The 17,906-nt window shown below is 44.2% G+C and overlaps 1 protein-coding gene and 1 long non-coding RNA gene across 3 annotated transcripts in view; one reads left to right on the forward strand and one right to left on the reverse strand.

Moving 5' to 3' along the window:
• Positions 1 to 17,906, reverse strand: part of LOC144409521 (uncharacterized) — an 81,944-nt gene that overhangs the window by 59,174 nt on the left and 4,864 nt on the right. The window lies entirely within an intron of this gene.
• Positions 6,809 to 17,906, forward strand: part of LOC120820195 (A-type potassium channel modulatory protein KCNIP2) — a 56,341-nt gene continuing 45,243 nt past the window's right edge. Inside the window, exon 1 of one of the 2 annotated variants that reach the window (XM_040177693.2) lies at positions 6,809 to 7,152. In XM_040177693.2, coding sequence (XP_040033627.1) covers positions 7,080 to 7,152 — 73 coding nt within the window. In that variant the 5' untranslated portion in view covers positions 6,809 to 7,079. The remainder of the gene's footprint in view (positions 7,153 to 17,906) is intronic. The other variant, XM_078105001.1, reaches the window with a different exon arrangement.

Genomic DNA, 17,906 nt, shown 5'->3' on the forward strand with positions numbered 1-17,906 from the left:
GGTCACTCCCACTCAAGCGTCTACTGCAGGTCACATGACGGTGCATTTTTGTTAACCCTTGTTCTCAGGCTCAGAAGAGCCCGTTGATAGTTCATAATTCATCCTCCATTCCACACATTCTTAGTCAATTCTCTTACCACACACTATTTAGAAATTCTTTTTCGGTTTTGTTAAAGGGTGACCTGACTTATGTCTGACCTTATTTGCAAATCTGTTTCCGTTTGTCTGGGTTGGTGGTGTGTGTGCGCGCTCCCTTAATTCAAATTTCATTATAAGAACCGGTCACTTCTATGGGCATCGATTAAACTATGACAACACAGTAAACTACATTAACTCTCTTTCCTTCCAGTATTCAGAATTATTCTGTAGCGGCTCGGCTCCACTGACAAGGAAAGCTGTTTGCCAAGATTATTGCTAAGAGCTCTTCCTAACAACAATGTGTGGCAAATAAAATGGAGGCTAATCCTCCCCCCATAGCTGTTGACTAGATGGCCATTTATGGGTGGTTTGGCTCTTGTGTTCCGTTTCCATCTCCCCTGTTAATCCGCCGGCAGCTGAAGTGGTTGATGAGACGCTTCAGCACTTCTTAGTATATACACAAACAAACCGGCCCATTCACTGGCCCCCGAGCTCAGCCTGAGCATAATGCACTCTGAATTTAAAAATGGCTTTATCTTCAGCTTGCCTGTGTTTGTATATGTGCACCATATTTGAGTGTGTGTAATTGTAATGTGCTCCAATATGAGTCACAGGGTGGAAATTAAAGCCCGGGATGATCCCTTCCTCAATGAGCAAACACTTCATTTTGACAGATCATTAACTAGACATTATCTTTCATTAGGCGCCTCTGCATTACTTATTCAACACCCCTAGGATGCACATTCCCAAATGCAGGCAGCAATAACCCCCCCCTCCAAACACACACACAAACTGGACTAATTTTATACAATGCATTTGAAGCGGTGCACTCGCAGCATAATCTGTGTCGCTAGATTCCACACATACGGGAAAGTATTCCCCATGCAGCGTTCTGCTTTCCGTTCATTGCCCCTGGCACACCGATCCCACCGCCACTTTGCAGACATAGAGTAATTAGATTGACAATGAGTTTGAGGAGACGCCTGTAGTATCCTGATAAAAAGACAAAAAGCTTTCATGTGATGAATCCGATGAATGTGGCTCTTGTCCCTCACAGTGGAGACGAGCGTTGAGGGACCTCAAACACCAGCAATTTGTATCAGCAATCCAACTTTTTGTTTCAGCGTTTAAAACATCCTGCGGCGACATGATGGGACAACACATTGTGGGTTTCAGACCTGAGGCCCACTAGACTCCATCCATCTGCCCGAGGGGCACGTTTCCTGTTGCCTCTCCATCCTGACCCACCAGTCTTTGCTCTTCATCCATCTCCATAGTTGCGTTCCTTTCGCCTTCCGGTGCTGCTGCCTCGGCCAAGCACACCCCAGTGATCCATCACAGGGTGATTTTATGGCCTTTTCCTTTTGTACTGATGGCTGTTTAGCTGTCCTCGCCAAATGAAGGGATATTTGTTATTGTAAGTGTTTGTCCAACACATTTAGGCTGTTTGTGATGATGGCATACTGATGAAAAACGTTTTATGGAAAGCTATTCTGCTAAATTGTGTTCTTTAGATCAATAGGAAATATGATTTTTCTAGTGTGGCGCATTTGTAAGGAGGCTGACTGGATAACGGATTGAGATGTGGATTCACCAATGCATCGCTAGTTTTGGCTAATACACAATTATCTAATTAAAACATCCTTCTGCTATTTTTTTTCTCTCTCTGCTCTAGACCACATTGTGCGTTCTGCACGTTTGGTTGCTGTCACAACTTCAATACACAAGCATCTGGAAGATGCATCATGCTGATGGACGATGGAAGTCTGTCTGGAGAACATGAGAGGTTGTGTAACCTTACAGCCAATGCCATTTGCACGTCAATTCAAATTCGCAATGCAATTTGAATGTCACCCCTCTGGGGAACATTGATAGGTGATCTATCAAGGGAGTATTTCCTTCCAATTCTGTTAATTAGCTTTTTAATTTGAATGGCGCTCTTGTTTTGGATGACTAAATTAACAATGGCATCAGGTATCCAATAATCAGGGGTTTATGGTTTGTAGCAGAGAGCCTTGTTGTCCAGTAAACGCCGTGTGTGTGTGTGTGTGTGTGTGTGTGTGTGAGACTCCTGGGTAAGACAATTCAAATGAGGGGAAAAAGGGTACCTGGTGTTTCCTCTTATATCCCCAAAACATCAGTTTAGAATTTTTTTTTTTGGACTATATTGTAATGTGGCACAAAGCAGATGGATGATTTATGTAGACCAATGTTCTGCTTATTAACCATCATAGAGGGCACTCCTGATAATATACTACAATTTGAATATGTGTCCGAGTCTATCTCTAACAAATGTGTCCACTGTGCAGTAATGACATGTCTGAAAGAGACTGCTCATGGACGCACAGCAGGAATAAAGATTATAAAAAAATAAAAACAGTGAGAGGAAATGAGAATTAAGATTGAAGAGCGAGGCAGAGCGAAAACATGCACTTTACACTCATGAGTAATTCATAAAGGTTTCTTTTCTGCCGTTTTTTTCTTTCCTCCAGGCAAGTAAACATAAAGAGACGCAGCAGCATTCGGCTGCTTTGTGGGGTTTGGCAGACCTTAAACCTCGGCACAAGGAGAAAAGCAAGGTTGTAATTGTCGGACACCCACACTGTCAAAAATGCACCAGCCAGATGACGACTTCTGGCATGATCGCTTGTGTGCGCCACGGTTGTCACCCCTCAGGCAAAAGGTGACATCTGTCAAAAGCTTTCCCAGGTCGCAAATGCTCGCTGAGACGGCAAATGTATCCGGGGGTCGGAGGTCGTCGTCCATTTTCTGCGACAACACAACGAAACAAAATGAAGACGATTACAGTCAACTGTGATGACAGTGATAATAAAAACAATCTGACTGATGAGAGGAAATCTGCTCATGTTGTTCTGAAGGTCACACTCCCTGACCTGGACGGTGTTCCAGCATATCTCTGGCTCACAGAGAGATGGAGATGCAGAGAGAAAGGCGGATCGGAGCGAGAGCGGATCAGTTTGGATTACGGTTACAGTGGGTTTGATCAAAACAGATTGAACGGATGGTAGCGGGGGGTGAGGAGAGAAGCTATGATGCTTTTAGAACTCAGATCCTAGCATGCGGTTAGGAGCCAGACGTTAGTTGAAAGAAGGTGTCATGTTTATGGTTCTAAGGGGCATTCTCTGGAGAATTTAAGACTGATTAAAAGATTTCATGGTCAATTAATGTCAAGTTCATTTTCATCACTTTTCTCAAGGGCAATATTACGGTTCAAAGGAGTCCCAATGTGCCCAACTCAAAAGAACTTTGCCTTTATATTTGGAAATGGGAAGATTTGTAGGATTATCTAATCAAGTTGAGCTTTAAGATACTAAACTCATTAATTATTTGTTTTTCATTTAGGTGGCATTGGGATTTTTAATACTGAAATTGAGGCTTTCATTAATTCTAGTTATTCTACTTGTTCACCTTTTATTGCCATTTGGTATAAGAAACGTTCTAGAAGATCAATTACCTTTAAGAAGATACATAAGGTGAGAAATCTATTTTCTCTATAAAGCCTCCATGAAACCCCACACCAAACGCCTCATACGCGTTTTCTTTCTTATCGCTATTTTTTGCTAAGCTATAGAGGCACAAAAAAAGCCTGGTACAAATGAATTTCACTTTGTCTCCATGGACATAATCAGACTCTCCGTATTGTGACTGAGGCCAGGCTGACAGCTCTGTGTTGGAGGTCACAGGTTGTGGTAAATGATGAACGCAAGTGTCATTTAGATGTTTGAAGAGCTTTTTAAATACTGCCTAACAACGAGGGTTTTCTTTCCACTTTCTGGAAGCTCAAGGCTTGGAAATGCCACCAGCGACAGTTAATGCTTCTTATTACCTCCTTTCTTTGTAACGACACTACAGAAGCTGCATGAATTCAACATTGTGTTAAAGGAAAAGCTTTACAAAGCACTGCATTATTTTGCTAGTGCAACATGTAATATGCAATTTTGGTTTGGCATGACTTCATGATTTCAGCGCGCTGACGCACATGCACACCTTGGTTTGGGGAGCCCTGGAGTTTGTCCCATTAATATGCATAGTGCTGTTTGGTTCATATGGGAGCTGCCAAGGACGGGGGGACTAACCTTGGGGGGTTGCAGTGAGATCCGGAGGGTCTCTCTCTTCCAACCTCTCCATTCTCACCCTCCCGCTTTCCGACACTATCAATCAATCAATAACCGGCAGACCCAAACAACATAACCTGTATGTCCGAGTGTCTGATCGAGCTTTTGAATAGCTGTAATTAATCCAGTGACGGTGCTGAAGCTCCGTGGGTAGACGGGGATTAAACGGCTTCAGGCTTGATTTAAATTTTCAAACTTCACACTCATACACACACACACACACACGGACAAGTCAGTTTTTTAATGTTCAGTTATGAAATGAGAGAAGCTTACTATGAATAGCAACAGCATGAGTAGACATGTTCCAGAGAGAGAGAGTGGTTGCGGAGTACAGGCCAACGCTGTCAAATCAGTGAGAATATTAAACTGTTGTGGGAGTTTACGGCGCTTTCACAAAATTGTAAAAACTAATCATTATTTTTCATGGAATAGGTCAACTTTGATCGGAAGCGTTGAAAAATAACCTCGTCTTGCCCCTTGATTTATTTCTGATGTTGAAAACACGGATGCAAAGAACGGCCCGCTAACAAAGCAGCAGCAGCTCTGCCTAACCAGCTGGCGTCATGCCACGTGTCTGCTAATCCGCTCTGGGATACAACGAGCGCGTCTCCGGGTCATTGCACAGCTGTGCACGCGTGCACGCCCACATTTAGGTTTGGTCTAGAAGTCCTGACCCCGCAGTCACAGATTGTCTCTATTTCGCCCATGACTTTCGAAATCCCCTCTAACTCGCCATGAATCGATCTCCCGACGTCCCCCCATCCTTCATTCTTGCACACTCCTCCCGCCTTGATTTATAATCCATCTTTCTTTGTCTCGTTTCATTTCACACACACACAGAAATCCAATCGCTGACCAATCGCCCTTATCTTTGTGATATTTGTTGGTATTAGATGACAGAAAAGCAGGGCTTGTGATGATTGTGGGCCTCCCTCGGTTTATTGGCAGCACGCAGGGCTCAAATGAGGCTTAGCAGGAGGAATGTCCAACTCCTCATGACCTCAACTCAACTCTTTTCCAGGGTGTTTTGGTGCCTCTGCCATATTTTAAACTCAAAATGTAAACAACCACTGATAAACCAGCTGTGTGTGGCAATGAGTAGATGGGCTGTCAGGATGTGGCCTCCTGCCGCTCCTTAAGATTCATCAAATAATCAAAGGTAAACCAGGTATTTGATTCAACATTGCAGTTGTTTACATCATCAGTTTAATAACTTCTCCAAACATGGATTCTCAACATTAGCATTGCTGCCCTTGGATGTTCACTCGCAGTGTTGACACGTAAATGTTGGACAAGTCAAAGTCTGCTCGCGAAACAGGCCGGTCAAGGCCAAACGCGCCACATGTGACAAATGCAGACGTGAATGGTTCGTTCAGTGAGAGATATGAGGCGTAAGGCAGCGCCGTCTGAAGACGAGGTCTTGCAGCCGTTGTTTTTTTTGACACGCATCTCATTCAGATGTCAGTTGATTCCTGAGAGATCAGGACGGATGACTGAGCTCATGAAGGGAGGGAATCTAGCGTCCGGCATTCTGCCGTTTGCACTCCTCATTCAGCGGGAGGCAAAGGTATCTTCACCACACCAGTTACTATCTCAATTGTGCATACTTGAGAGAAACAAATAAACCGAGGCCTCGACGGGATGATGCAAATCCTGATATAATGTACGAAAATATGACATCAAAGACAGATTGGCTGACAGCTTGTGACCAAATGGCGTTCTGTAAGCAAGCAGGAGTGAGCTTGACAGAGGGAAAGGGATAGACGCGAGGCTTCCCACAGCCAGCGTGTATTTATAGATCACATAGTCAGAACCCCTGGCTGGCAGCAGCAGCGGTGTGCTCCTTGTTGCTTCTGATGATGTCTCTCTACGCATCCGATTCGGCTTTGACTCTGTGGAGAACATCAGAAGAGGATTCGATGTAAATGGCGGAGCGGCAACCAACTCCCTGAGATTCTGCACGAATGGAGCGAGATTGATGTTCATGCGTGTGCAACATGTCTGCAGCAGATATGGAATATTTTGGGGAAAGAGGTTGTTTTGCTGATACTTGTGAACTAATGATCCTTCAAGATCTTTAGTGCACAAGTATCTGTATCAGCAAAACAACCTGTTTCCCCATGAGATTTCCCCCTGATTTGCTGTGCATCAGCCAGTGACTCACACAAACCATCTTTAACGGCGTCATGGCTGAGTTGGTGACTTTCTCAATCTTAACAATTTTTTAGCTGCTAGCTAATTTCATTTGACATTTATTGTTAGTTGGCCTTTAATGATCCATTAATTTCAGCCATTCACGATACGGTCCTCTCGTTTCAAAGCCACTACTCATTCATTTGTGGATAAAACATCAACTCATCATTGTCACGTTCATATTTTGGCGAAGTGTACTGTTTTGTTATGATCTCCATGAAGTGTCTAATGGGAATAGAAGTTTCCCTTCCTGTATGTCTTTCTCCACAGTGTGTGTGTGTGTGTGTGTGTGTGTGTGTGTGTGTGCGCGCGCGCGCACTGAGCCGTGCGCTTTGGCGCGTGCCCATGTGAGTGCCGAGCAGAAGCGCGCTTGGTTTAGTCGCTCCTGGATGCCGAGAGCGCACACAGACGGACACCGGGGGGGAAGCAACTTGCGTCTCTCTCTCTTTGTGTGTGTCGATGGCAAACCCGTTATGACTTGTTAACGGTGGTGTGCTGGTAGAGCATCGTACGTGAAGGCTCACCACAACAAAAACCCGGTTTTTCTACGGAGGGAATCGCCAACAGATCAGCTCATTGCCACAGTGGCACATTCCGGCGCACGGGGGGAAAATGAAGGCGAAGAACCGAGACCAAAGCTTGTCTGACTCCCGAGAGCTTGACGGATCGTACGACCAGCTGACGGGTGAGTAGAGAGTGAGAAACATGTTGCGAGTGTCTGCAAAGAAGAAAGATTCAGTGTGTTTATCATATGCCGGGTTCACCCAACTTCAAGTGGCGGAGACATTCCTCAACCTGTTAGTCGTTCATCTCATGCGAAAAATAGCTGAACAGATCACATACCGGGTGTCCAGTTTCGTTTATGGTGCAAGTTTATAATGGAAGCTAAGTTTAAGTAAGCTTGCAGCTACTTCTTCCGTGGTAAAACAGTTCTGTTTTATTAATCCAATTGCTGTGTTAAGAAAAGTAGTTGGAGGTTTAAAACAAAACAAAGTTCTTCTAGCCTTTTTTGGGGTAAACAACAAATTGTTATTTAAGGGGAAAAAAAGTGAGTTAGAAAAAATACACATTGAATCTTGTTGTGTTGCATGTCAGTGTTGCAGCATGATGTGCAGCGCGTTGTTGGATGAATGTTGAGACCAAAGTGTGCTTTTGTGGCCCAGGCTCAGCTATGGGAGACCACCTTACTATTTCTGTGTTGTAAATCATTATCGGGGGAACTGCCTCATTCCTGGAGCAGGTTCCTCTGCTTTGGTTTGTTCTTGCTGACATGGCTGTGAGCTTTGTCTTTTTCCAAGTCTGGGTTCGTAGTTTGAAAAAGAGCTGCTATTGTCTACAATGGTGTGCAGTCTGTGGATGGAGTGAAACACCAGATTGTGCCCTATAATGTGCTTTAATTGCCCCCGTCTGTGTGTGTGCTCTTCAAGTGAGCTGAGCACTCTTGAGGTTTTTCCCTGACACCACAGCCTCTCAAAAACATCAGGCTCAAAGCCCCTGATCACGCGGGGCCCGTTTGCATTTTACGTGCCAGCTTCTAAGAAAACACTGGCTTCAATGCCGTGAAGACATCTCAGGCCCTCAGAGGAAACGGTGCCTGTCCACACAGCTGTGCTCCTCGGGAAACGCTAATCTCATTTGTTCAAGGCCACGCATTAGCAGCTAAGCAGCCCTCTGTCACAAATTGAATGGCTCCTGAATTAAGATAAGATTGTGTCTCTGTGAAACCACGTATGTGTGACAGACCTTTAGTGCGTGTCTATCTTGTGCTGGGTTTATTCATTTATACTTGTGCATGTGTGTGGGTGAGTTCAGAGGCAGTAGCCACTTGACTTCATCGTTTTTTTTTTTTTCAAAGTTGAAAAAGAAGGGTAGAAGGTAGAAAGGTAGAAAATAAGAAACAGAATACAGCTGAATTCAAAAGCTCTACTATAAGGCGGGTTGTCATGGCTGGACTAACGCAGAGCTTTGCCGGGCTTCTAACGCACTCCACCAGCTTGACTTTTTTGGGGCTCTGAACGCAAACCTTGAGCGTGAGATGCATTCAGGAGGATTAGTAAAGGAGAGTGAAGGAGGTGAATGTAAATCTCAACTCTTTGGAAGCATCATACTTTTGTCTTTGCTCTGCCCTCTCTTCACTGCCGCTCGTTGAAGAGGTCCCCTCGTGTTTGACTGTCCACAAGAAGTCATGTAGCTTTTTTAAAATAGTTTTAGCAAGGGGAGGGGGAGAGGGACCAAGACATCAAGTGTGGCAGAACAATCTACTCGTGGTTAAGTTTTTAATTACTTTTCCAAAGCTTTGAATTGCTTGGTTGGTTAATCTTATTAAGGCGCTGTCCACTCCAAAACGTCCTTTGTTCGACGGTTTGCATGTTATTAAGGATGGTTCTTCCAAAGACAGTCTGTGTAATGAAGATGTGATGCAGCCAAATCTGCTGGTCGTTGCACTTGTAATGTACCGGTAGCATGATGTGGGTGTGTGTGAGAGAACAGGAGATTTTCCACATAATCCTCGGTAAAACGCAAAAGTATAGGCGATACTTTTATTTGGGTGCATGACTTGTGAGAATAGATTTTTTTTTAAATGAGTTCTCTTGTGTGGGAAGGACAGCTATAGGTGAGTCACTCTTCTTACTTGAGATTGTGTGTGTGTGTGTGTGTGTGTGTGTGTGTGCTGAAAGCAAAGCTGACCTGTGTTGCTTCAAGGTAGTGTGGGTGGTCTCCTATCACCATTTGAGTGAAATGTAACCCTCTAGAAATAACTCCCCCTCTGCCTGCTACATTGTACTGTAAGTGTGTGTGTGTGTGTGTGCGCGCGTGTGTCGGAGTGTGTGGTAGCCTGGCGTCCCCCCGTTGCGTTGAAGAGCACCGGCTGAGAGAGATGAGAGGTAATTATAGAAGCGTGGTGCAGTAATCTCCTCTTGCACCTCACGAGTCAAACTCAAGAGGAATCGTATCACCTGAACACACGCACACAATGGCTTCCCTATACATATGCATACGCTGCTATCACCTCAACCATGTGACGCTTCCTTTTCTTCACTGCGAGTCCAGAATATTGTCTAAAGGCTAAATCTGTTTTGGTTGCCAACCAATTGTTTTGTTCTGAGACGTACTGATAGTGAGAATGTTGGTGTTTTTAAATATTACATCTAAATGTTTGCATTTTGGTCTTTGCTTTATCACGGCCCTCTTGTTTGAACATGGTTTGTCATATTCTCCCTTCAAGTTTCTTTGTGTTTGAGGAAATTACCCAACCATTCACTTGAATAAGTACCTCAGTCAAACTTATAAACTCTTGTATTTGGTCTCAATTGCTGGTGACTAGACCCCGATGATCATTTAGTAAATGACGTTTCCTCCATCCATTGTCAAACCGCTTATCCTGCACACAGGGTCGCGGGGGGGCTGGAGTCCATCCCAGCCAACTTCGGGCGATAGACAGGGTACACCCTGGATTGGTCGCCAGCCAATCGCAGGGCTACACAGAGACAAACCATTCACACTCACATTCACACATCTACGGGCAATTTAAAGTCCCCAATTAACCTGATCCCCAGAGCATGTCTTTGGACTGTGGGAAGAAGCCGGAGAACCCAGAGAGAACCCACGCAGACACGGGGAGAACATGCAGACTCCACACAGAAAGGCCACTGGGCGGAATCGAACCCAGGACCTTCTTGCTGTGAGGCGACAGTGCTAACCACCACGCCACCGTCCCGCCCATGACGTTTCCTTTTAGAGTCAAATATAACATAGTGGGGTGGACTTTAGGGAGGGCTTACTGTGATTGACAGCTCGCTGCCGCTACACAGCGCCTGCATGTCACTCTTCCTCATTCCAAATATAACAACATCTAATAACTAATAACACGACGGCCGTGGTCCAAAGTGACGACAGTGAATTTGTCGAACTCGATGCTTAAAAACTGCGTTCCACAAACCGACCGTCGAAGTCAATTATATACATTATGAGACGAACGCAATTATTCAAACTGAAACGCTCTGGTTGAAGTGGAGTGAATAAACTTTGCTCTTTAAAATATGTAGAATGGTGACGATGCCATTCGCTCAGGTTGTTTGAATCTTCCTGAACCCTAAAGTAACACAAGCTCAGCTGTAGCTCTATGGGATGAATCGGGACGGTTTGTTTCTCACACGCAGACCCACACGCAGCAATGAGCAATTTTAAAGTTCCGTTATTCAGCCCCACGGCTCACTACAGGTCGGACACAACACAGAGAAGAGAGGGTGAAGGTGTTGGAGTGAAAGGCATTTCAGCATACTGTCTGCGCGCACACACACACACACACACACCAACCACCTGATTGATACAGACCCCCCAATGGTGGAATTACAATTGCTAGACCAAAACGGTCCCGGGGCTGAGATTGCTTTCATAATCAAGCCTGACAGAGGGACTCTGGCCTGGAGTCACCTTCTGGGCATGACTGTCTTCGCTGCAGCTAGAATCGTAACGGCCACCGGTCCTAATTAAAAGACTGGATTTAATGTGTCATCTTATGTGACATAAACTGTCTCGTCAGGGATCCTCTTGGCTCCCAAATTGTGGCTGGAGAATGAGCGGATTCCACATGGAGTGGTCCACTTAAGCTTATCGGCCACATCGGCCACATCGCTGTGGGAGGAAAATAATGAAGACAGACGGGATGGAACATGAGTGAGCCTGAAGACTTTATGTAGGTGTTTTTTGACCTATTATTATAAAAGCTCCACCAGTCATCTGACCTGTCATGATATAGGTGCTGCGTCCTGAGACCCGAGTTCCCTCTGACATTTGAATATGTGCTATGGTATAGTGGATGTTTGCATGCAAAAGTAAAGGAGATCAGAATTGCCCATTTATTCTTCCTTCTACTACATTTCTATATATTCACAGTCCCCACTTAAGCTGCACACTCAGTCCCCACTTTTCCACTCACTATATTGCACTCCTCAACCTCAACTTTTCTCACTCTCCCAGATCAGATTACATCATAATATCATATATATTTCTGTCTAATAGAGTCGTCACAGACTCATTTTCCGCGCACTGGTTCATCCTGCCACTCTTCTCTGCTCTCCACTTTCGTCTCATCATTAACTTCACTTTCTAGCGTTTCCATCGTCCATCCTCTTTGACTCTTTCAGGCCACCATGGGACTGGTTGCCTAATGGGCCTGGGAACCAGTGTTGATCCTAACGAGTTTTAATCTTTGACTGAATCTTCGGAGGAGCTGGGAGATTGTTAATTAAAAGAAACCCTGCTCACCTCTCCCCTCGGCCTGTCTCTTCCCCGCCACTGTAAACACAATCATTTACAAAGGCCTGCCGAGAAAAGAGGGGAGCTGATGAAGAACGAAACCAAGGAAGACGGAAGAAGCATAATTTTCCTTGGAAAAGATGATGTACTGGGGCAGCGTGGAACGTGCATTTAAAGAAATATTTGGTTCATATTTACTATTATCTTATTTATTTTTCTAATACTCTGTCTGATGTTTTTTCCCTGCCTAGATATTCATCAACAATCAGCTGATGCCTGCCGCAGATTGTGACGACGCCCCGTGTCATTCATTGTGTGTCTCTCCCTCGCTTTGCTGTTCTGTGTCACTCACAACATCTGATCCGCATTACAGGAAGATTTCTTTCTTTTTTTTTACAATCAGCTCAGCTATTCTCCATCAGATAGGAGCGTCTGTGGAAGAGGGGAGACCAGCAGATGGCAAAAAAATGTTTTTGTGTACTGTGGAGGTTGCAACCCTGTTCTCCTTTCTTTGTGCACTTCAACTCATTGAATTTGTGTGTGTGTGTGTTTGTGCATGTTAGAGAGAGTTCTTTGTCATCAGAGGTTATCGGGTCGCACATCTCTGATTGAAGACGGGTCGTCGTGGCGCAGGGGTTAGAGAAGGTGTGCTGGGAAGCACAAGGTTGGTGGTTCGATTCCAGGCTGCCCCTTGTTCCATGTCGAAGTGTCCCTGAGCAAGACACCTAACCCCTAATTGCTCCCCGGGCAAAAATGTGAAAAAGAAAAAAAGCCGTGGGTTTAAAGTGTAATGTAAGTCGCTTTGGATAAAAGCGTCTGCTAAATGACACGTAATGTAATGTAAAAGACGGGGGATCACTGTGGCTCTGCGTGTGTTGTGTGGGTGAAGCTGTAAACATTTGTGTAGAGGATGTCTAAAGGGCACGCGTGACTGCCATCAGAATGATGTGTGCGCTGCAACCGTTCTCCTTTACTCATTTAAGTCTTACATGTGTTTGAATCAAAAAAGGTCACGTGTGCATGATTTCAAGAATGTGAGGTCCTCCCCTGCATCGTGCGTGTGAATAATTTAGAGATGGCACCAACAGGAAGACATCAGCCCTGTCTTTCCCTTTTTGAGGTAACTTTTGCTTTTGGTGGGAGACAGTTGAGGCCCCTAAATGGAATATGGAAACGCCCAAAATACCTCTAACGTGTATTGAACATTTATCTCAAGCGACCGATCAGCTGGTTCTAAAGTCACCGTCTTCTCAGATATTTCTATGACCCGCAAATGTTTGCCTTCATCTCCTGACCGCATGACACATGGCCAATAGCAGCTGACAAAGTACAGTTAAAACTTGCCCAAGTAAGAGTGAATCCTTATGACCTCTCTACATTTTTGTTTTGCAGCATCTACTTCTTCTTTATTTGTCAGAGTAGAGCTGTGCATATATCCTATTATGCCAAAGTATCGCCAAGCCTCGTTCATACGCCCAAATCCACATGATGGAAACAAGCCTAATTGACATTATTTTTTTTGTGATAATTCAGGAGTCTCCTCAACAATTGTAATGGAAAAACACCAGAACAAGACGTGACTAACAGGCCTGCTGAGAACATTTACTCCATCCGTTAAAAACTTAACTGGGATTGACAGCACAGCAGGGAGTGATGTGGAGGTGATTAGTGGATGCCCGGGGTTTGTGCTTTTTAAAGCCAAATTCTGTCATGCACTCACACAACACACATAGAGGCCTAAACACACGCGCACACACCCAGGATTTGGGCGTGAGGGGAGGACAGCGTAGAGGAACACTGCTGCTGGTCTTACGATTGATCAGTTAGCTTTGACAAATCTTTGCAGCACGTCTAGTCGATAACAGGCGTGCAAATTCACCCTCACCACACACATACACACACACACATAAACACACACATGCCTGTGCACAGGTGTGAAACCGTTGGAGAGGTAAGCGCAGTGGGCCAGCGCCTGGTCAATATCTGTCAGTTGGACTACCGTCAGAATTAAGTCGCTTAATGGACAGACTGACTGATGGCCTGATCACGCCATAGTTTTCATGCAATGTGAATTCAATGACTGGAGAGTTTTTCCTGGACTGGAGATACTGAACTAGTTTAGAGTACAATGTTTAATTATTTTCTTTGTTGATTTGAAAGAAACCTTAAACTTTAAAAATGTGCTAATTTCATCCAAAACCAAACTCGACATCCATCAACCACAGTTTGCTTTGATCATTTTCTAAAATGAAACAAATGATACAGGTAGATTACCTGCTAGACAATTCCAATCAACCAACAACCAACAATTTTCTTGTGTCGTCGGACAAAACATTTACCAGTATCATTCGCTCGCCGACAGGTCTTGCTGCCCTTGCTGTGTCCCCCAAAATGCCTTCCTTCATTATTGCTCCTTTGTCAGCCTGAGGCCAGGTTGTCAGAGGTGACACTTGCTGACAGCTCAGTCCTCATCTCTCCCAGGGGAGATGCTGAAGTCAGCCAAATCCTCAACCCGCTTAATATGCACGGTGGGTAAAGGGAGAAGGACCCAGGTCCTATAACATTTTGGAGGCTGCCTTAATATGGTTCAAGGTATTGCAGTTGTGTGAGCGAGGGTTATAGTTAAACAATGAAATGCTGAGCTGGGGATTTAGCTTTTTGCTTCGTTGAGCTTTTTGCCATTGTGTCTTGACTCGATTGTTGAACCAGCCCCTTTGCCCTCTAGTCAGCCACGCCAAACTGCACACTAAATACACCACATATTTGTCCACTCGAAAATCCTTTGGCTTTAATCATCGCCAATGCCCCCCACCCCCCTCCCCCATTCCTCCGGGCCACCTCCCTCTGGCACCGGTAAACTTGATTACTCACACAGCAACCTGACGTCCATAAGTGCTTCTCCTAAGCCACCGCGGCCGGGCAGCAGAATCTTATGAAAGCCAATAGAGTCTAATAATCAACAAGCAAACACACACGCACACACATGGAGTAAGACTCGCACACAGGTAGATTTGATTGATTGGTGGAGTGACAGTCATGGCAGCAAAGGTAGTTACCAACCTCCAATGCCATTGCTATCCAAGGTGGACCAACTATATGCACCGAGTAGAGCGAGGGAGAGAGAGACACACACAGAGAGCACAGAGAGGTGATGATGGCAAACATTGAAGAAAGAGATGGAGGAAGTCTTATTCTACTGATACAATGTACATGATGTAGCTTGCGCACATTCACTAGCAGCTCATAACCTGATGAGATGGGACTTCATCTTTTGTTTTGGCAATGCTTTTGTACTAAAATAGGTGTATTTTGTGCTGCTGAAATGGCCTTACTTGACTGTCATGTACGTACAAGTTTTACTTTGTTTATTCAGTTAAGTCCGGCACCCCAAAGCGAGCAAAAACAACAATTCAAAATCAACCTGTGCTTGCTCAGTAGCATAGCATTTTAGTTTAGATTAGCTACCTTTAAATTAGAAGGCGAACCATGGGAAAAAATATTTACCATGGAAATATCCTAAATGGCCGGCTTGTAAGTCACTTCATGGCACAATGAAGATGCGTTTATAAACATTTCTTTTTACTCAACTTAAAAGACAAGGTAAGGTTGAATAAAAATGCTTTAGGTGTTGGTCTGATATTTAATCAACTCATAATGCAATATGAAATTGATTTTAAGCATTGCCTTCTGCATCCCTGGTTGGATCCAATTCGAGCTGTTAAACAATCTTTTCTTGCCTGAAACACTACAGTTCTGAGCAGCAGCCATTAATGTTTACATCTTGTAGCGACAACCTAATTAAAAAATGTAATGAGCAGCATAGGCATACCATTTATATTTGGACTCAATACGTAGCTGACACATTCAAATATCAGGTGTGTCCTTCTTGCTTTTGCACAGCTTGCACAAGGATACTGCTGCAACAGAGGTTGCTCCAAGCTACGATCTTATTAATTTATAAGTTCAAACTATAGTGGTGTGCGATGGATCAAAGTATGAGGTAGATTGTTTCACCAGAGAAGACATCCATCTCCAAGTAAAAACGCAGTGTGCTGTTAATCAAAAAGGCTGATATAATCTGACACTGTTTTTACTCTCTTGTGTGAAACATGTGAAAACTTTCTACAATCATAACTCACATAAAATTGAAAGTGTAATTAACTGGCTCAATAACCAAACTGTGCTGAACCTGCTTTGTGAGTCAGCAGCGCCATTATTCACCGTAAAGTCTGCTTTGATGCCAAAATCCAGCAGAGCCTTTCAGTCATGATCACGCAGCAAGGAAACAACAACAGGCCCATATTTCAGTGCGTGAATTCGATACTGGCCTCATTAATAATCATTACCGCTCTTAATGACTTTCTGTGAATGTGCATCGGGACGTGCGTTACGCTTTTCCTTAATTCACTCTTATTGGAAGCAAACATCTTGTGGTTGGAAAAGAAATAACCTTCAGACAGATGCTACTTTAGGCCGTCATAATCACATGCAATATTATTTACATAGATGCTCTGTGAAGCGATGAATCACAGCTCTATATCACGCTTGGTCATGCATCATGCATGGTTAGTGCATGATGCATTGAACTTGATTTGCTGAACAAATCAAATGCAGAGAAAAGCATTTACAGTCAGCTTTCATCTTTAGTGTGTCTTATCAATACGACAGCATCCCGGTCCCTCTGAGTCTACCCTGTATGTCTCTGCCTGTCCACCCTAAGCTCTTAATAGCTTCTTGAATGTTAAATATAATTAGCCGAAGCTGGTTGAGCATTGGGCTGACAAGCTTTTCTCCAGAGGAGACAAAGACCTCGCTGTCGGAGTCCCCGGCCGACGGGCCGCTGAAAACATCCTACCACTGTGAGACTGGTTTGGTAGCCACAGATGAAAGTGCAGCGTATGCACTTGGACGGTCTTATTGCCACAGTGGGAAAGACAAAAGAAAATGTCTTGTCAGAAGCACATGAAAGGTGTGTGAGTGAGTGTCTTTATCTGAGTGTAAGTGAGAGACAGAGATCTACTCGTACACATAGGGGCAACAGCAATTTAATAAGCTTAGATACAAACCTGTCAATGTCAAATGTGGAACACAAACATAATAACGGGCCCCATTATCCTCGTTTCTTTTCATTTAATATAAGGCTCTCTCCATCGAGTACTAGTTTCCTTGTGCCAGTCGAATGAGACACACTGGATGTGCACACACTGGAGGTGAGTCCAATGGCCTGTTGATTCAGAACTATAATACTACAGCTGCTCTCTGTCAGCACCTCCAAGCAGCTAGAAAAGGACCTCTGTCACCACTTGCCTGCCGCTTAGTCTGGCTTTATGTCAGCATTTTATTTTTAGCACCTCTTTCATTTTGTACGTGGATGAAACTATTATCCAGGCTAGAGGGGATGCGGATGGTTATTGCCTGGAATTACTTGAAAGTTCCTTATATACATTTAATTTTGAAATAATAAAAAAGAAGCAATACATTCCTTCGTGAAATATCATCATATGCAACACACCAATAGCGTCGATCACACACTCTCACACTGACTTTGACCAGTTCAACAACCGCTTGATGTGATCCTGTTTCCACAGCGAACTCAAAGTGAATTAATGATTGAACACAAAGTCTAAAAGCTAACAATAATTCATATTTTTGTACGTCAACCTCTGGATATTGTTACGAGTGAGAGATTATACACATCGGACACATATCACATGTTATTGAGTTTTCCATTGTTTTCTCCTAAATGTTTCACTCGGGGGGATTTGGAGACGACCACATGACGTAAACGTGTGTTTATGACCCTGCGCTGTTGTTAATGGTCTCCTTACATTAGATATGAATAACCTTCATGTGTGACTGATGATACGTGACTGCATGTGCTTTTTGTGTGTGTTTGCCCGTGTCACAAACACTCCGTGCTCGACCTGCAACCGAGGGAATTCTGCGCCTTTCCTAATCCTCGGTTTCCCCATCTTCTGCTTCTTTTATGTTTTAATCCAGACAGTAACCAGAAACACACAGAGGAAAGCCGCTGACATATTGTGTGTGAGTGTGTGTGTGTGTGTGTGTGTGCGTGTGCGTGGGTGGTATGCCTTCAACAGAGACAGGAAGAGAAAAACAGACAGGTTTGTGTTCCTTTTTCACAAGTCTACTTTGCCGTTGTAGCAGTAGAGATGAATC

The sequence above is a fragment of the Gasterosteus aculeatus genome, chromosome 6, assembly GCF_964276395.1.
Source record: "Gasterosteus aculeatus chromosome 6, fGasAcu3.hap1.1, whole genome shotgun sequence".
In the NCBI taxonomy this organism is placed as follows: Eukaryota; Metazoa; Chordata; class Actinopteri; order Perciformes; family Gasterosteidae; genus Gasterosteus; species Gasterosteus aculeatus.